Genomic DNA, 21,364 nt, shown 5'->3' on the forward strand with positions numbered 1-21,364 from the left:
TGATTTCGTCTCAATCTGGGACAACTGTGTGCTTTTCACGCTGAACTAGGAGACGGTTCTTGTTTGTTTCTTGCAACTTGCAGATATTGACACATGTTGGGGGACCCCCGCCATCAATGACGCACCTCCAGGGCGTCCCTTGCAAACAATGTTGCACTTTGAGGAGACTGCAGAAACTGGCCTGCACCTCACCAGTTTACAACCCAGCGAACACAAATGCTGGAGAAACTCAGCGGGTGAGGCAGCATCTATGGAGCGAAGGAAATAGGCAACGGTCCGGGTCGAACCCCTTCTTCAGAAATCAATATTGATTTCTCTAGCTCCCCATATCTCTCACTCACCCTAATCATCGTACTAGTTATACTCTAGTCCTGTTGAGTTCCAATCTCTGTATAACTCGTAATCACCTACCCAACAGCCAACAGATCTTCTGTGGGCTCCACCTTGCCTTGATTATCGTTCCTTTCTGCATATCTTCCACGCATTGTCTCCTAAGCGCCTTCTCCCTCTCCTTCCCCTCCCTCTCTCCTTTACCCTGCCTCTCAGTCCCAGGAAGGGTCTCGAGCCGAAATGTCACATATTCCTCTTCTCCATGGTCTGGCCCGCTGAGTTACTCCAGTTTTTGTTCTTATTTTCGGCAGAAACTGATCTGTTCAGGACCCCCCGCAATTATTGATACAATATGGATGACTCCCTGTAAACAAAGTACGGTACTAGGGAATCCTCTGAAAATTTGGTGTAAATCCGAGGATTATTAACTATTAATTTACTCCGAGGGAATCCCCTGCAAACGTTAATCCGAAAGTGATTGAAACTAACTGTTCAACCTTCTCCTCGATTCGATTTGCATTTAAATACCGGGGCCAAACGTGTGTTATTCATTTACTTGCAAGCCTAGGTGAATGAAGTGGGTCCTGCACTCCAAAACATTTGATTTTTTTCCCCCTAAGTGTTGCGAATTTTTTGTCCCTGGTAGGTTTGTGGTCGGACACCGGGAGTCTGGAGGCGGAGCTGAAACACAAGAGAGCATGTGATGTGCAGGAAGGAACTGCAGATGCAGGTTTCAACCGAAGGTGGACACAAAATGCTGGGGTAACTCAGCGGGACGGGCAGCATCTCTGGAGAGAAGGAATGGGTGAGACCCTTCTTCAGACTCATGTTGTTGGCTAGACGCTGGTAGCAATAAGGATGAATCAGAAGGGATGAGTCTGCTGGTGACAACGCATGAATTATGCCCTACAAGAACGAGTGTCAGAGGTTGATCGCAAGCAACGGTGGATCCCAACTCGGATGAAGGAATCATTGATTCTCAGGAGAGGCGACATTGATTACATAACATAACAGCCCATTAAATTCAGATTCCTTAAATGTAGCAAATCAATTTGTTTGCTATAATTACAAGTGAGAAGAGTAATTAATCACTGCTGTTTGTTCGCATCATTTTATTTTCATCTGGATTTATATTTACGTTATAGACTATTAAAGTGGAATGGAGGACAAAGTTAAACGTCTCATCAGATTGACCCAAGAAGGGAACCTCGACTTCATTAAGGGAGAGGTGTGCAAGTGTGAGAGTGTCAGGACTGCCATGGTAAAGGGGCACTTTGGGCGCTCGGGAGACACGGCGCTACATTATGCCGCCAGACGCGGACACCCGGAGATCCTGACATACCTGGTCGAGGAACTCGGAGCTGACGTGGAGCTGCTGAACAGCGATTACAAGCGAGCCCTCCATGAGGCGGCGTCCATGGGCCACGCAGTATGTGTGCGGTATCTGCTTGCAAGAGGCGCCATGGTTGACCCTGTGAAGAAAGCCGACTGGTTAGTGCGCCGCTTGCTGGCAGTCCTCGGTTTGCTCATTTGGGGAGCTATAGGTACAACTCCTTTTAACCCGGTCAAGAGAGGCCTGAAGAAGGGTTTCGGCCCGAAACGTTGCATATCTCCTTCTCTCCATACATGCTGCTGCACCCGCTGAGTTTCTCCAGCATTTTTGTGTACCCAAGGGAGGCTAATGCTGGCTCTGCAGCATTCCTTGGCGGTCAGAAGAATGAGGGGTGACTGAGGGGATGGTGAAAGCAGGTATCTCACATCACATGAGAGGTATTGGGATGAGCACACACATTGCCTTGGCAGAACAAGCTTTTGAGTGCTGAATATAGAATCATGCAGCCCACCGTGTCCATGCCACCCTGATTCATAACAACATTTGCCTGCATTAGGCATGTATTCCTCGAGGCCCATTTCCTATGCACTCTCTCCATTGCTACCATGTTCTTCCCGCGACCAGAACTGTACGCGGTGCTCTAAGTGCAATCAACACAAAGCTTTGTAGAGCGGCGACATCTCTTGCACTCAGTGCTGTGGCCTATGAAGGCAAGCGTTCCAAATACAATTTCTACTATATCTACCTGTGTCGCCGCTTTCAGGGACCTCTGAACTTGCACCACAAGATCTTTCTGTACATCAAAGCTGCTGCCATTTACTCTATGTCCTACTGGGATGGAACTTTTGGCTGGAGTGAATTCCATTTGTCACTATTCTGCCCAACTGACCAATGCTGCAATGCATCCCTAAGCTTCCATACTCCAACAAATTTTGTGTCATCTGCAAACTTACTAATCATGCCACCTATACTCCCATTCAAATCATGTAAACACATCTATACTACAAACACCAATGCTCACAGTACCAATCCCAGCGGTACGTTACTTGTTACAGAACTCCATCAATGGCCCAATAGTTGTTCAGCTTGGTTGTAGGGATGACTCATCTTCATGCCTAGATACTTCCTAAAGGAGGTCAGAGTTTGACTCCACCCTCCTCTCGTGCAGTGTTTTCTGAATCTTGACTACTCTCAGTGAATAGTCCTTCCCCTCAAAACCTTTTACTGTTTGAAATATGTTCCCCATATACACCCACTAAGCATTTGTAAACCTTGAAAGACACGAAGCTCTGGAGTAACTCAGCGGGTCAAGCAGCATCTCTGGAGAATATGGATAGGCGACGTTTCGGTAGAGACCCCTCCTGTACGCCTTTGTCAGGTTAGTTTGGTTTATTAGTGAAAAGCTTTTTAGTTGCATATTGTCCAGTAGAATCAAGCCGCCCACAGTGTCCAGACACAGGATAAAAGGAATAATATTTAGTGCCAGTAAAAGTCCATATAAAGATAGTCTGAGAGTCTTCAATGAGATGGATGGTAGCCCAGGACCGCACTCTAGTTGGTGATAGGATGGTTCAGTTGCCTGATAACAGCTGGGAAGAAACATTTGCTGAACCTGGAGGTGTGTGTTTTCCCACTTCTGTACCTCTTGCCTGATGGAAGAGGGGAGTAAAGGGAATGTACGGGGTAAGACTCATTACACCCTTCAGCCTTCTCCGCTTCAAGAAAAACAAGCCCAGCCTGTCCTGTGTCTCTTTTGACCACTGCAGCAGTACGGGCATTGCTCCTGGTTGGAGAACTCTTGCTGTTTGTTGGCAGAGAGTTTCCAACCCTGGAATTGCCCCGTGTCCATGTGCATACATTGGAGAGACACTAGGTGGTGCTCAAGATGTGTCAGAAAGAACTGCAGATGCTGGTTTAAATCGAAGGCAGACACAAAATGCTGGAGTTACTCAGCGGGTGAGGCAGCATCTCTGGAGAGAAGGAATGGGCGACGTTTTGGGTCGAGACCCTTCTTTGTCCATCAGTCGGAAGTAGGGTCTCGACCCGAAACATTGCCCATTCCTTCTCTTCAGAGATGCTGCCTCACCTGCTGAGTTACTCCTGCATTTTGTGCCTATCTTAGGTGGTGCTCAAGGGCAGGTTTGACAAGGAGACCAAAACATCCAAATGCTGGAATCTTTATTGTGCAAAGCGCTACATTTACCCATTGATCTGTGATGGGTCTCTTAAACGCACAGGGAGGTCATTTCTCTTTCTACCTTGTAGGACACCACTGATGATGGCTTGCACAAGAAAGAACCTGGAGGTGATTAAAGACCTGATTGAATCTGGAGCAAATCCGACCCTGAAAAACAAGGATGGTTGGAACTGTTTTCACATCGCTTGCCGTGAAGGTGATCCGGAAATTATCCTGTATCTTCTCCAAGCCAGCCCGGGCATCTGGGATGTGAAGAGCAAGGTGAAGAGGACTCCCCTCCACACTGCAGGTGATGTGAACTGGGGTCTACTGTGTGGGTTAAAGAAGGGCCATTCTTGATTAGATTATTGTAGTGCTGATCTCCACAAATATAGACACAAAATGCTGGAGTAACTCAGCGGGACAGGCAGCATCTCTCTCGAGAAGGAATGGGTGATGTTTTAGGTCGGGATCCTTCTTCAGAATCTTTCCTCCACAAATATAGAGTTGGACAGCACAGAGAAATGGGCCTCTCGGTCCACTGTGTTCATGTCAACTATTTTGCCCAACTACACTAAAATACTGGATCAGTCTTCCCATTAATTTACATTAGTTGAAGATTTGGCAGACTAGGCTTGAGGGGCTGAATGACCTATTGATGCTGGCCCTACTTCAATGTCGAAGTAGACCAGTCAGCCGCTCAACTCTGTCCTGACAATATTTTACCTAATTTAATCCACTCTCCGATTCCACAACCCTTAATACTTTTGCAGATCAAGTATCTGTCAACGAGTTTCGATCTTTCCGTTCTACCCTCAGTTTACCAATATTTTGAAATATGTTCTAGATTTCCACTACATTTTATGGGCAACTGGTTCGTAACGTTATGTTGAACTTCTAATCTTAACTGTAAGAACTCGCCCATCCCTTTAAACTGGCTACCTCACCTTTATTTCAGTCCATAGGATCTCAATCCAAAATGCCTCTCCACTTCCCTCCACAAATGCTTCCTGATTTACTGAGTTTCTCTAGCAATTTTCCTTTTTTTTTTGCTCTAATCTTAAGGTTATGCCTTGTTCAGAACTTGCCTACCAGAGGAAATGGTCTCTCTTCTTAATCCTTTCAACAAGCAATAATGTATATTATGATTATCACAGTTTATTCTTATTGGTTGTATCGCCACAAGAAAGTCCAAGACCTTGAGCATTTTGTGTCTATCTTCGGCCATTGATGATGTACGGTCTAGATGACTGCTCTCGGCTTCAGTATTTGTTCATGAAACCTCCCGCTCATGAGTGCAGTGTAGGCCTCCCACAGCTAGGAAGTGACACTAGTTCCATGTTTACAAGACATTCTTAGTTTAGTTACATTTCCTTTGTTTTATCATTTAGGCCATGATTAACTTTAAAAGTAGGCATTTCTGTTTGCTTCTTATTTGCGTAATTGGGTTTATATAGAAAAGCCAACAATTGCTATTGTTATATTATCTCTTTCAAAACAACCCCTGCAATCATGCTTATTCCAAGAATGTAGGGACAAGCGTATTTAGCCCCTAGATTATTTAGCCATTCATTGAGACCTAATTCCTCATATCCCCTGAAAACATAGAATAATAGAAAAAAGGAGCAGGGCTAAGCCATTGAATCTGCTCCACCATTCATCAGGATCACGGCTGATCCTCCACTTCGGTACCCTGCAAGCTTCTTCCCAATATCCCTTGGTCCCTTTGGCTTTAAGAAACATATTACCTTCATCCTGAAGATATTTAATGATTAAGGCTACAGTTCCCTCCTGTTGCTAAGCACTGTTTGTGGATTCAAATGTTATAGGTTTCTAACATAAAATATTCTATATTCCAGTGAACATTGGTCTGACTGACCCAATCTCTCCACATACAGTAACATCAGTCTAGCCAGCTCAGCAACCTGTCTATCTTCACTGCTCTTACAAGACCATTGTTCCTAAGAAAAGGATACAACAATTGCATTAAAAAAATTCCACATGGGGCTTCACCGCAGCAAGATATTTATACTCCTGTACACAAATCCTCTTTGCCTTTCTGCTTCACGCTGCACTAGATTCTTACTTTCAGACACTGTTGCATAAGGTCTCACCTAGGCTTCGTGGCATCCTCTCTTTTCACAGTCTTATTACCAATCAGACAATCAGTCTTTCTGTTTTTAGAATTACAGTTATCCACATTAATCTGTATCTGCCACACATTTGCCAACTCATCAAATTTGTCTAAAATCAATTGAGACCTCTTTATATCCTCCTTGTAGCACATCTTTCCCCTCAGCCTAACTTTGTACAGTAGATATGTTACACTTAGTTCCTTCATCTAAACCTTGGTTCGCATGACATTAATAAACTAAAACAAAATCTTCAATCTCAAAACTTGGGCATGTGAATGTGGATAGAAATGCGGAAGAACTCTACTGCAGTCCCAGTTGAGGGCAGTATGTGCTGCTGTACTATAAGAAAGGCGTTAGTAGGATCCTGCAAAAAGCAGTGTGATTACTCAGCACTTAGACAGTATTAAATGAGGGACAATTTGGCCAGGACTAGGGAAAATACCACTGTCCTCGCCAATTTAATGTTTTAGGATCAGCTCAGAGAACAGAAGAGGCTTTGGATTACTGACTCATCCAAATAACAGTACCTTTAAGAGACCAGAATCCCCTTAGTACTAGATTGAAAGCATTGTTCTTGATTTAGGACTCAAACCTCAAAGTGATTTGACTTGACCTCTTGCCAAAGTCAAATCAAATCCCACTTAATTTAGGATTCAATTTTCAACCTGAGATTTGAATCCATGGCCTTCCAAGTCTACCAAATGGGCCACAATATAAATTTAGTTTTTGGTTTTAGTTTAATTTATTATCACATGAACTGGGGTACAGTGAAAAGTTTTTTGTTGCTTGCTATCCAGTCAGCGGAAAGATTATACACAAATACAATCGAGCCGTCCACAGTGTACAGGTACAAGATAAAGGGAATAAGAATTGGTGCAAGATAAAGTCCAGCAAAGTCCAATCTAAAATAGTCTGAGGGTCTCCAATGAGGTGGATAATAGCTCGGGATAAAAAAAGTTTTCTTTTTGTGCAGATATTTTTTCCAAAGCGGCAAATCATTTAGACACAGAATATATTGTACGATTGACAAATTCGATTAAAACAAAACTAAAATAGATTTGTTAAGTCGTGTTTCAGCAAACACAATGCCCCTTTTGAGATATGGTTGTTTGGGAACAGATTGCAAGAATAACATCAGTTGATCCAATCTGCAAATTGTTTCTGTTATTCAGCCATGCACGGGTGTACTGAGGCTGTGGAAGTCCTTCTGGAAAGGTAAGCTCCTTTTCTGAAACAGTGTGATCTTCAATATCAGTGGTGTTGAATGCAGCATTCTATTTTAAGGCATGCATAATAGCTACACCAGGCTCCGCAGTGCAAAGGCTTTGGGTCTTGGGCCAATGCATGATGCAGCCTTCTATCACAACATGCTGAATGTTTGAATTCTTGCTGCTGTATTGTCTGCAGTGCTAGTAGTGTCGCAGATGTGAATGATGCCCTCCCTTATTAAAGGCCCTGCTTCAGATTCAGATTCAATTTTAATTGTCATTGTCAGTGTACAGTACAGAGACAACGAAATGCATTTAGCATCTCCCTGGAAGAGCGACATAGCAAACGATTTGAATAAATAATAATAAGTGTCCGGGGGGGGGTGGTGATTGGCAGTCACCGAGGTACGTTGTTGAGTAGAGTGACAGCCGCCGGAAAGAAGCTGTTCCTCCTTGAGCTGTGCCTTCTATATTAGGTGCCCGATCTATCGAACAGTGTCGCAAGTATTCCAACTTTGATAGCAATGCGTCTGAAATATACAGCCTTATTTATACCCATGTTGAGATTTGTATCACCACAGATATGGGGTGACTCGAGTGCTACTTCTGTCACGAGTGCATCATTTTCTCAATACTATTGCAGCTTTTGTTCTTTGACAACTGTAGGGGCAGGTTCCTGGTGTCACCATTACCCAGGTTTGGGTGTGATTCTCTGACAATATCATCATTGTCCTGTGAACTGACAAGAGACGATTGTGTGTGGGAAAACAACAGGAAATGTCCCAGATACAAAAAGCTTCTTGGCACTTTTGAACAGGTTTATTTTGTTTATGAGATTTAAGAAATTGTGTGCAGACAAGTCTGAACACGATGCACTGCCTCAATGCACGCTGCACTGCCTCAATCACAAGGATGTCCTGCCTCAAATTAGGAGACCAAAACTGTACACAATACTCCAGATGTGGTCTTACCAGAGCCCTATACAACTGCAGAAGAACCTCTTAACTCCTACATCAGCTTCAACTCCCATATCGAGTTTTCCTCCTTCTTAGTTTCTTTCAGGTAGGCAGCTTGTCCTTGACTAAGCTTGACTTCGCCACCTTGTGGTTCCTCTGGCGTGGCTCTATCTTCATCTTCTGGCTCCATTATTTTAAACGGGTCTTGGCAGATTGCCAAGTCTTTAAATTGAACAAACAAAGTCCTCTGCTGGTTGTTCTAATTTTGTTTTGTCAACATTTTCATCACCATAACAAACTGATATTTTAGACAACATCTCTCAAACACCCACGGGCTTAATGGTGACGTTAGTTCATAAGGAATGTGTGTTATCAAGACTTCAAAACAATTTCGAAGGTCGGACTGGCTGGATATCTCCAGACAGTAGAAGAACACTTTTATTGGCTATCTTCCAAGCTAGTGGCTAGCTTTCTGGCTCTTCTTACAGAAGCCGTTTAAAATTAAAGCTTTGCAGCCTCAAAATTCAAAGAAATAATATTCGATTTCTACTCGTAATATCTTGATAATTTCTTCAGATAAGTCTCTTATCTGTCGATAGACCTCGAGGCCATCTCTGGCCGAGATCTATTGTCTTAAGTTCCTCAGCTGGAACCGGTCTTCTGGCCAAAACCTTTTTCAAGATCTTAGCCAAATCTTCTGTCCCACTCACTGGGACTGGCTTTCACCCCCCCCCCCCCCCCCACCGGCGGAGGTATCCTATGACTTAATGTAGCGGCAAATTTTTATATCGTTCAAGAGATTACTCCCTCTAGCCACTAAGTGGACTATATGATGAAGGAGAATGTCGTTATACGCATGTGAGCTTTCCGACAAGAGACCTTCAGAGCTTCTTCACAGATAAATCTTCATAACTCTTTTGATTATTAGATTCTTTATTGTTGATGAAAAATAATACGGTACATCCAACCTTCTTCTGACTTGTACACTACAATCTTCATCAAACTCTACCATATCGCTTTAAAGGTTAGAAAACTCCCCGTGTCTCCGTTACGCTTTGCATGGTCAAAGGGTATGCCTTCCTCATGCTGGTCCAAAACTATTACTAAAAACTAAGCTTCTGCGCAAGAAACCTAGCTCCAAACACACCCTAGAATACGTCATAAATCCCACCCACATAATAACGGGCAGCCTAAAATTTAAAGACACATGCCATAAGTAATGACACACAAAATAAGCCAAATGGCCACTACACTGCTTGAGTCCATTTCCACATTCAGTGGGATTGTAGTCGATCTGTGACTGAACTCTAGACATCTGCCTTGACCCAGTTCCCTCACAATCTTTTGTTATCCTAAATCTTGAATTCAAATTTGAAAATAACAATTGATTGATGAAAGATACAGCATGGAAATAGGCCCTTTGGCCTCTAAATCCACACCAACCCTCGATCACCTGTTCACACTAGTTCTATGATATCCCACTTCACGGGACCCATTTACTTTCAAACCTGCATGAGTTTGGGATCTGGGAGAAAACTGGAGCAACGTGAGGAAACCCATGTGGTCACATGAGGAATGTACAAACTCCATACAGACAGCACCCAAGATCAGGACTGAACCCAGGTCTCTAGCTCTGTGAGCCACCAGCTCTATCAGCAGCACGCTGTGCCCTAGGACCAATAAGCATTTGTAATAGACACTTCCAAGTTTCTGCATGTAAAAGTACTTCTAAACTTAACTCATGAAAGGCTCTAATAGAAACATAGAAACATAGAAATAAGGTGCAGGAGTAGGCCATTCGGCCCTTCGAGCCTGCACCGCCATTCAATATGATCATGGCTGATCATCCAACTCCGTATCCTGTACCTGCCTTTTCCCCATACCCTCTGATCCCCTTGGCCACATCTAACTCCCTCTTAAATATAGCCAATGAACTGGCCTCGACTACCCTCTGTGGCAGAGAGTTCCAGAGATTCACCGCTCTCTGTGTGAAAAAAGTTCTTCTCATCTCGGTTTTAAAGGATTTCCCCCTTATCCTTAAGCTGTGACCCCTTGTCCTGGACTTCCCCAACATCGGGAGCAATCTTCCTGCATCTAGCCTGTCCAACCCCTTAAGAATTTTGTAAGTTTCTATAAGATCCCTCTCAAATTCTAGCGAGTACAAGCCGAGTCTATCCAGTCTTTCTTCATAAGACAGTCCTGACATCCCAGGAATCAGTCTGGTGAACCTTCTCTGCACTCCCTCTATGGCGATAATGTCCTTCCTCAGATTTGGGACATTGTTTAGGCTCTGCACTCGTCCTACACTCTCTGTCAGTGGGAATGGTTTATACACTGTTCTCCTCAATGCACTGAAAACCTAATTTGAGCACAGTTGTGATCTTCTATTCCAAAGATTTTTGCAACTTTTAGCATCCACATCAACCTTGCTTCATGCATTATCAATGTGTTTTTGGGGTGGGAGAATGCAACCTTGGTCACGTGGTCCGCCCTGTTTGAACGAATGCAATCAACCTGGTGTGCACAACCAAATAAGATCAAATAGAACAAGTTGTCCTACAACTTTAGGCTGTGCACGCTATATGCAAGAAGAAGAAGAAGGTGTTTTTGTTTATTTGTTGGAAGATCAGGAATGGCTGGCTTTGAAATGTTACTGTCCATTGTTTGTAGATGTGCTTACGGACCAGATGCCAAGGACAGCTGTGGTGTTACAGCCTTCATGGACGCGGTGCAGCATGGCCACATCACGATTGCAAAGCTCTTGCTGCACAGGCACGGGGTGAGTTGTGATCTGACTGCAGCCAACTAGAGTGTAAAGCTCTCTCTGTTTTTAAATAGCACAGAAGGACGTGACAAGCCAAAAAGAATGTTCAGAAACCACACCAAATCATCGCTATAAAGTATATGGAGAAGGGTCCATGCCTGTCCATGCCCTCCCCAGAAGCAGCCGGCTCCACTCCATTCCTCCAGCAGTTTGTGTTTTGCTATAAATTATACATGTGAGTCATTCTTTATACACTTTCCTTACACAGCCTAGATACACACGCCACAGAGGATGGGTGATTAAGTGTTAAATCGGCACAGTCTTAGGGAAGTAGGGAGTATGTGGAACACCCGAGCATGTACAGACTTGTGCTTCCATTCAGTTCAAGATGGCCCTGGAGCATGGCGACACTCTGTGTGCTGCCCCAGGCGAGTCTACCTGCATCTATTTAGTGTAGTTTAGAGATACTGTGTGGAAACGGGCCTGCCAGCCCACTGAGCCCACGTCGACCAACGATCCCTATACACCAGTTTTATCCTACACACTTGGGATAATTGACAGAAGCCAATTAACCTGCAAACCTGCACGCTTTGGGGATGGTGGGGGGGAAACCGGAGCACCTGGAGAAAATACACACGGTCACAGGGAAAACGAACAAACTCCATACAAACAACACTCCATAGTTCTGGATCGAAACCCAGGTCTCTGGTGCTGTAAGGCAGCAAGTCTACTACTGCACCACTGTGCCATCCATTTACTATTGTGTGCTATTTACTAATGAGTCCTTCGATTTACTTGAATGGCACCCAAAAAATGTTTTACTGTGCAACTGATAATACTACACCAACAAATAAACCATCTATCTTAACTGTGGCAGGATTGGTTGACAGACTGGTTAAAAAGATATTTAGATGCTGACTTTAGAAAATATATTGAATGTAAAAACAAGCAGGTTATGACAGAAATGTATAATGCAGGACTCTGATCATTCACTCTTCAACTCTTTGGAAATCCCCTGCATCTATCTGGTTCTGATTGACAAGCTCCCTTTCGCAGTCTGGGCCCTGGTTCGCAAATTCTCTTTAAACTCATCTGATTCTGTTTCTCCGCACTCCTTTTGAGACTGACCAGGACTTTGTTTCCTGCGCTCCCTCTCCACTGGATTCATTGGCAAATTTATTATTCTACTAAGCAACATCCTCTTTCTAACTAAAAGTGTGTGGGTTATTGAGAGGAATACTATTAAATAAACTGGGAAACCTTCTAGTCCAATGCCAAATCTGACAGATACTGTATAAAACTGGTTGGACCACAGTGTAAGAAATATAACTGATTGTGGTTGCCACTTTACACAGAGTAAAGTGCTGAGGAGAGATTTAATTGATGTGTGTATAATGAAGAGGGGCCTGACATCAGGCAAAGAGGAAAGTTCTATTTCTACTAACACAGGAATTGAAAATCTGGGGGGCATGGATTTAAAATAATTGGTGGGAAGATTAGTAGGAGGATGAGGAGAATTGTTTTCATTTGGAGAATGGTAGGGCCTTGACAGATTGGTAACACGAAACCCCCCGTCACCTTTAGATAGAACGTGGATGTGTAATTGAAGAATCCTGGCCTGCAGAGCTGCGGACTGAGATCTGGAAGATGCGATTCAGTTGAATAAATTGTCGCCCAACTACCCTTCAGGTCCGCGAGGTTGAATGCCCTCCTTTTGAGCCATAAATTTTCTGTAATTCTGCATATAATGTTGATGGTGTTAAAATTTATATTGCAACTGTTTTGTATTTTTTTCTAAATGATAGAAAATTATTCTGTTAAACCAACAACATTGCGTATGATTCCTTGCCTATTTTCACCTACCTGTTAATCAATACCAACCGCATAGTTACATCATGTCAGAGGAACAGCATTTGTCCCAATAGGTCCATGGTGAATATAATATCTATCTCCAACAGCATATTGTGGTATTCTCTGTTGAATCCCTCTTTTCTTTGATCTCACCCGTAAGGATTTGATGGCGTAATGGTTAGGTTATTAGAGTTGCATTCAGATATCTGGACTATTGATCCCAGAACATGGGTTCAAATCCCCACCACAGCACTGAGGAATTTAAATTTGAGTAACTTAAATACATCTGGTGAAAAACTGACTTTGATGATGAATCTACAAGATTATCAGAGCAGATAATTTGCCATCTTCTCCAGTCTAGCCTACATGTCCTTGCATCACCCGGCACGGCGTTAATGGCCGCGGGACAATTACCATCGCCCGCCGGGGGCTTTGACTTTGACTCTTACATCGGGAGGGGAATGGGAAGTGCAGGGGAGAGATAAGTCTTTGCCTTCCATCACAGCGAGGAGGAGATGCGCTGTGATGGATGTTTGTGTAAATTGTGTTGTGTCTTGGGTCTTTTTTTGTGTGTATGACTGCAGAAACAACATTTTGTTTGAACCTCAATGGGGTTCAAATGACAAATAAATTGTATTGTATTGTATATATGAAAGAAGTAACTCAGCAGGTCAGGCAGCATCTCTCGAGAACATGGATAGGTGACATTTTGGGTCGATACCCAAAGCCTAGGAGACCGGAAGTCTAGGAGACCCGAAACGTCACCTATCCATGTTCTCGAGAGATGCTGTCTGACCTGCTGAGTTACTCCAGCACTTTGTGTGCTTTTCTGTATTAACCAGCATCTGCAGTTCTTTATTTTTACATCTTGCTTGCATGTGCTTCCTGAACACCAATCTATTTCCATCACAAGTGATGAAGCTAGTGCAGCTACTACCTCAATTTGCCAGACATTCGGTTTCAACCCTTACCTCGGGTGCTGTTTATGTAGAGTGCTGTTTATGCACATGCTCCCCGTGGCTGCACACATTTCCTCCCACATACTCCCAGTGGCTGCACACATTTCCTCCCACATCTCAAACATGCAGTTTGATCGGGTAACTATAAACTGCCTCGTGTGGGTGATAAAATCTGGCGATGGGAACTTAATAGTGGGTGGTTCATGGTCAGTGTGGACTTGGTGGGTCTGTTTCCATGCTATATCTTTCGTTGTCTAATATGGGAAACTCTGTATTTGCCTGTTCGCAAGAAGACAACCCCACCCAATGAATAAATTGTTATAAATTATGTACATGGGTGGCACAGTAGCACAACAGTTAGTGCAGCTGCCACAAACACCAGTGACCCAGTTTCGATTCTACTCTTAGCGGTGCTGCCCGTGTGATGCTTGCATGTTCTCCCCATGACCACAAGGGTTCCGTTTCCTCTCTCTTCCCACAGCTTATTGGTAGGTTAATTGGTTACTGTTAATGACCCCTCAGGTAGGAAGCAAATGAATCAAAGGGAGTTGATGGGTAAGTGGGTGAGAATAAGTTACAGGCTACGTGGAGAATAACAATAGGGCGACTGAAGGGATTGCTCGATTGGGGAACAGTATGCATCCAATGGACTGAATGGCCACCAAGTAAATAAGTAAGCAATTTAGCTTCCCTTTAAATGCACCATTGCCCTTCTCTTCATTTGCTCTATCTGGCAGTGATTCTGAGCACTTTTTGGTAGGCTCTATGGTATTGAACCTGATATGGTTCATATGTTATGAGCAGAATTAGGCCTTTTTCAGACCATCAAGTCTATTCCGCCATTCAATAGGGGCTGATCTGTGTTTCCCTTTCAACCGCATTCTCCTGCCTTCCCTCCATAACTCCTGACACGAGTACTAATCAAGAAACTCAAAATATATGCCCCTTAAAAATATACATTGACTTGACCTCCATAGCCTTCTGTGTCAATGAATTCCACAGATTCACCACCCTCTAACTAAATAAATTCCTCCTCATCTCCTTTCTGAAGGCACATCCTTTGATTCTGAGGCTATGGCCTCCGGTCCTAGACTCTGCCACTAGTGGAAACATCCTCTCTGCATACATTCAATCCAGGCCATACGGTGACAATTCTGCAGCTTGTTCGTTGCGGTGACCCCCAAAACTCTCTTGTCTATTTCAGGCGAATTTCTCGGCCGCCGACGCTTTGGGGGCGCAGTCTCTGCATCGAGCTGCGGTGACAGCACAGGACAAAGCTATTCACTTCCTGGTCATGGAGCTTGGCGTGAATGTAAATGAGAGAGCCACGGATATGAAGCTGACAGCCCTGCATTACGCGGCCAAGGTCAGTTGTGAAGAATTTGACGGCAATCGTGCTGCTGTACCTATTGTCTTGTTTTCACACTTAAAAAGCACAATTAAAACTGGATGATCCACTACAAAGCTCAGAAATACATTTCCCTCTGCCCATTAAGATGTCAGTACCGTTAAAGCGTTTGGGACGGTAATATAAGGCGACTATAGCGGGATTTCCTGTTTTGCTATTTTGTAGTTATAATTAACTTCTGGTGAATCTGTTTAAAAACAATTACACTGCCCAGTGGAGTCACAGAGATGCTTTGGTGGATCTGTGGTCAGTCAATGCCTACGACTGGTTGTAAGGCACATTACTTGATCAGCTTCTTCACTGCAATGATGATCTGGCCGGAATCTCTTTTCATTATTGATTTCCACTCATGTCGGGCTCACCATGATACAGCCCACTGCTAATTGTGGTGGAATCTTGCACAAAGCTGCTCAGCCAAATTTTCCCTGGTTGGAGAGGTCGTACAGGTCTGGTTTGCCGTCTTGTCAGCAGCTAACCCACTTGTTGGTGAAGGGATCTGTTAGGAAAGGAAAGTGAAGCATGTCAGAATATGATGAGCTGCTTTGCTGAGCACTTGCATTCTGTTTATCATGGCCAACTGGAGCTTCTGATTGTTAGCCATTTAAATTTATTTTTCCGTTTCCTAAGCTAAAACATAAAAAAATACAGCACTGGAACTGGCCCTTCGGCCCATAATGTCTGTGCTGAATATGATGCCAAGATAAACTAACCTCATCTGCCTGCACATGATCCATGTCCATCTATTCCCTGCATATCCATGGGCCTATCTAAAAGACATCTTAAATGTCACTATCAGCTCCTCTGGCATCACATTCCAGGTTAAAAAAAAAACGTGCCCCATGCATCTCCTTTAGACATTGCCCCTCTGACCTTAAAAGTTCACTTTCATAAGTCATAGGAGTAGAATTAAGCCATTCAGCCCATCGAGTCTACTACACCATTCAATCATGGCTGCTTTATCTTTTCCTCTTAACCCCATTATCATGCATTTTTCCTGTAACCTTTGATACCCTTACTAATCAAGAACCTGTCAATCTCTGCTTTAAAAGTACCCAGTGACTTGGCCTCCACAACCGCCTGTGGCGATGAAATCCACCGATTCACCATCCTCGTCTCCTTTCTAAAGATACGTCCTTTTATTCTGAGGCTGTGCCCTCTGGTCCTAAGCCCATTTTGTCACCACCCACCTCCGAGCCTCTGTCACTATTTGCATCCTTCTCTCCACCACTTAACTCCATCTTCCTGGGATCCACCTGCAGCTTTCCAGGGCTTGTCCCACTCTCCACCCACCTCTTTGCACAGGCCATCTCTCCTCTACTCTTTCAGTTCAGTTGAAGGATCCAAATCCGAAAGGTCGACTGTTCATTTCTCTCCACAGATAGTGCTGAGTTCCTCCAGCAGATTATTTTTTAGTTTATATGTTTCTGATTTAGCCTGTTACAAACCATCCTCTCCCTCACTAAATATGCATTTGCTTTTGCACTGAGGAGGCTCGCAAAACATAAATCGTTTTTCTATTCAGTCAATGTCTACAGAAACTGGCATTCTTTCGAGCATCGTTAATGGGTATTTGAGGCAGTAACTTGGGGTTTGCTTTGAAGTAAATAATCGCGATCGGTAACAATGAGAAAATAATGGTAATCAGACAGTCTGGACTATGGTCATTGTTGGTACATATATAAACCACCTGCGGGTAAAGGTCCATAATTCATTTAAAACAATTTATTTAATATAATTGGATGGTGGTCGAATAGTGAAAGGCTTGGATAAAATGGAAGAATGGATGTGGAGAGGATGTTTCCACTATTGGGAGAACCCAGGACAGGAGGTCATAGCCTCAGAATTTGAAGGACGTTTTTTTAGGAAGGAGATGAGGGTGGTGAATCTGTGGAATTCTTTGCCATAGAAGGCTGTGAAGGCAGAGATAGATATACTCTTGATTAGTACGTGTGTCGGGTTGTGGGGAGAAGGCGGGAAAATGGGATTAGGGGGGATAGATCAGCCATGATTGAATGATAGAGTACACTTAATGGGCCGAATGGCCTAATTCTGCACCTATCACATAATCTATCACATACCTTGCATTGTATAAAGAGAATGTTGTAAGAATTACCCGGTACCTTATGCGTGCTTGGCAAACTGAAAGTTCAATTTCCTATTACGTGGTCAACCTGGATTTAAGGAAGTATTTCATCGGCTTCCCCATGTAAGGTTCTAATTAAACTGAAGGCTATGTTAATCCCTTGGTCAATGGCATACCCTATACCAGGGCAGAACTTTTTGGCTACCTGCTTTAACTCTTCCTGAAGCCAGCTTTCTAAATCGGGGTTAATCGGGCAGACGACCTGGGTTCCCAGCCAAGATCCTGTTGCAAAGAGAAAGCCTGCCAATGAAATGAAGGAGAATGCTGGTCTACACTGCAGCAGCTTAGGCCACTGTCACATCCTTTGAAAAAGCAGAAATGGGCAGAAGGTTGGGTACAAGAGCCCTGGTCACTGTTGATTTGTCAGTGTGAGAAGCGCAGGAGATTAACCTTGAGACACAAGGTGGACCGCAGGTGCTGGAATCTTCAGCAATCAGTCTGAAGAAGGATCCCGACCCGAAACCTCACCTGTCCGTTCCCTCCACAGATGCTGCCTGACCCACTGAGCTCCTTCAGCACTGTGTGTTACAGGAGACTACCCTGCATAATGTTCAAGTGGCTTTTACATGGTGTGATTATACCCACCTCTTCCACTTCTCGGGCAGCTTGTTCCGTATATACGGACCACTCTCTGTGTGGCAAAAGTTACCCCTCTGGTCTCTTTTAAATCTTTACCTTCTTACCTTAAATCTATGCCCTCCAGTTTTAGACTCTACCTTGTGGAAAAGACTGGCAATTGACCTTATTGATGCCCCGTTTAATTTGATAGTCACCTCTCCTACGCAGCAGGGCAGAATAAATTATATATAAATTCTCATATAACTTCTACAGCAGTGTGTGTGCACAAGCTGTTGACTGAAGATTAGAAACTCCATTTTCTTTTTAAGAGTAAAATGTCTATGATCGGCAGAAGATTAAGTAACTTTGCTCGCTGCCAAACAAACCTTGTGTTTTTTTTCTGCCTTTTGAAGGAAGGGCACAGTCGCACTATTGAGACACTGCTTACACTAGGATCCGATGTGCGGGCAAAGGATTTCAAAGGTCGCTCGGGTGAGATTTCTCGTTTTAACTCGTTTAGAGATTAAGCAATATCCCGTGGCCATTAAGTGTAGACACTCACAACCTCCATTGAGCTACCTCTTTACCATATGAATAAAATATTTCTAAGAGGGGCACGGTGGTGCAGCAGTAGAGTTGCTGCCTTACAGCGTCAGAGACCTGGATTCATTCCTGACTACGGATGCAGTCTGTACGGAGTTTGTACGTTCTCCCCGTGACCTGCGTGGCTTTTCTCCGGTTTCCTCCCACATTCCAAAGACGTACAGGTTTGATAAGATTGTAAATTGTCGTGTGTGTGTGTGTGTTAGTGTTAATATGCAGGGATATGGTCGGCACAGGCTCGGTGGGCCGAAGGGACTGTTTCCATGTTGTATTTCGAAACAAAACTAAACTATATTAACCAGCACACTCAGAGATCCTTATGCCCACTAAATTACAGTGTGCTTGAGGTCACACTGGATACTGAAAATAATATTAGAGTTTGTTTTTGTAGTACTTTGGTTGGTGATCAGCAGATCAAGCTTTAGTGCTTCATTTCAGACCCAGGTTGCTTATCAGTGACTGTCCTGCGTTAATCATTGTCTACAATCTCATCGGCTGTTGCTAGTATCTAACTGAACTGATTGTTCATCACGAGAATGACACGTCTCTGGACCATTGTTGGTAAGAAACGCCAGAAGGGGCTAGGACCAGGGGTCACAGTTTAAGGATAAGAGGGAAGTCTTTTAGGACCGAGATGAGAAAATCATTTTTTACACAGAGAGTGGTGAATCTGTGGAATTCTCTGCCACAGAAGGTAGTTGAGGCCAGTTCATTGGCTATATTTAAGAGGGAGTTAGATATGGCCCTAGTGGCTAAAGGGATCGGGGGGTATGGAGAGAAGGCAGGGATGGAATACTGAGTTGGATGATCAGCCATGATCATATCGAATGGCGGTGCAGGCTCGAAGGGCCGAATGGTCTACTCCTGCACCTATTTTCTATGTTTCGATGACTTCCCAGGTTTCATCCTTTCCTATGGCCAGTCGACTGTATAACCAATGTCTTGCTTGCAAGAGATCCTATTTTGCAAGGCACCAGGCAAAATGTGTTCCTCTACCAACATCACCAGTACTGTCTAAGGGAGTTATTGCAGGATTTCACTGTTACAGAATCATAGTCCTACAGCATGGAAACAGCCCTTTCGGTCCAACTTGTCAATGCCGACCAAGATGCCCCATCTACGTTAGTCCAACCTGCCCATCTTTGACCCATATCCCTCTGAACCTCTCCTATCCATTTATCTATCCAAACATCTATTAAATATTGTTTATAGCATTTACCTCAACTACTTTTAGTTTAGAGATACAGCATGGAAACGGGCCCTTCAGCCCACTGAGTCCGTGCCGGCCAGCGATCCCCGCACAGTAACGCACTCCAACATACACTAGGGATAATTTACACTTATACCAAGCCAATTAACCTATGTCTTTGGAGAGTGAGAGGAAACCGAAGATCTCGGAGAAAACACACACGGTCACGGAGAGAAAGTACAAATTCTGTACAGGCAACACCGCAATCGGGATCAAACCTGGGCATCCGGCGCTGCAAGCGTGAAAGGCAGCGACTCTACCGCTGCGCCTCCGTGCCTCCCTTACTGACAGCCGACACCTTCTACTTATTCTGACAGCTCATACCCACTTCACTCTGTGTGGAAGAAGTTGCCCCCCTCAGGTTCTTATTAAATCATTCCCCTCTCACCTTAAACACATGTCCTTTGGTACTTGATTCCCATACTCGGGGTAAAAGACTCTGTGCATAGTCCTAGCCCACCTATATATCAGGCCCTCAAGTCCTGGCAACATCCTCATAAATCTTCTCTGGACACTATGCTCTAAATGTAGCCCCACTAACATCTTGTACAATTGTAACATAGGAACTCAACTTCTATAGTCAATATCCTGACTGATAAAAGGCCAATGTACCAGAAACCTTCTTGACCACACCGTCTACCTGTGATGCCGCTTTCAGGCTGTTGTGTCTTATAAGTGACTACACTTCAAAATAACTGTCTGTCCGGTGATTTTCATCATTTTCAGTTCGAAGATAGACACAAAATGCTACAGTAACTCAACGGATCAGGCGGCATCTCAGTGGAAAAGGAATAGGTGAGGTTTCGGCTTGAAACCTTTCTTCAGACTGAGAGTCCAAAACCCTTCTTCAGACTGAGAGTCTTCAGACCTGAAACGCCACCTATCCCTTTTCCCAGAGATGCTGCCTGACCCATTGAGTTACTTTGGTGTAAACCAGCATCTGCAGTTCCTTCCTACACATAATTTGTTATTTCTTTTGCAGCTTTACACATGGCCTGCGCAGGTCAACATGCCAAGTGCATAAGGGTTCTAGTCGATGCTGGGATAAGTGATTCTCCAGATAACACGGGAACATTAGCAAGCCAACTGCTCAAGAAACCAGAAGCACTCGAGGTTCTGCAAGGTACTATGACTGACACAAAATAAATGATATTTAACCAATCTCATTTGCAGTCTATTTCTTTCTACCTGGTACTGCAACATGGGCTCGGATATCGCCAGACACATTCCTTAACCCCGTTCAGTCTATGGACACAGAGCTCACTGCTATTTCCCAACAATCCCAACTCTCCTGCTCCCCCTCAGCTGCCCAGCTGCCTTCTCTTTAATAGTTTCCCCACATTGAAATGTACAAAATACATGGAGGGTGTAGGAAAGAACTGCAGGTGTTGGTTTATACCAAAGATAGACATAAAGTGCTGGAGTAACACAGCGGGTCAGACAGCAGCTCTGGAGAACAAGGATTGGTGATGTTTTGGGTCGGAACCATTCTTCAGTGAAGATAAAGGGGGGGGAGGACGAGGTAGGAAAAGGCATGAACAAATCGGGGGCCGGAAACAGATGACCAAGGAAGGGTGGAGCATATAATGGTCCACTGTTGGCTGGGGAAGAAGTGATAATGAAAGGAGAGAGGGATGCAAACAGTGGAACAAGTAGGACGACTAAGGTGGGGGAGGAGGGAGATAGGGGGG

General features: G+C 44.1%; 1 protein-coding gene across 1 annotated transcript; it reads left to right on the top strand.

The window, feature by feature from the left end:
• Positions 1-100: 100 nt before the first annotated feature.
• Positions 101-20,834, top strand: ankrd16 (ankyrin repeat domain 16). The gene is made up of 8 exons (XM_055653404.1): positions 101-236; positions 977-1,821; positions 3,929-4,149; positions 7,147-7,189; positions 10,809-10,917; positions 14,917-15,078; positions 18,235-18,313; positions 20,656-20,834. The coding sequence occupies exons 2-8, from the start codon at positions 1,490-1,492 to the stop codon at positions 20,817-20,819; spliced, it is 1,110 nt and encodes a 369-aa protein (XP_055509379.1). The 5' UTR covers positions 101-236; positions 977-1,489; the 3' UTR covers positions 20,820-20,834.
• The last annotated feature ends 530 nt before the right edge of the window (positions 20,835-21,364 follow it).

Source organism: Leucoraja erinacea, chromosome 22 (assembly GCF_028641065.1).
Source record: "Leucoraja erinacea ecotype New England chromosome 22, Leri_hhj_1, whole genome shotgun sequence".
Lineage (NCBI taxonomy): Eukaryota > Metazoa > Chordata > Chondrichthyes > Rajiformes > Rajidae > Leucoraja > Leucoraja erinaceus.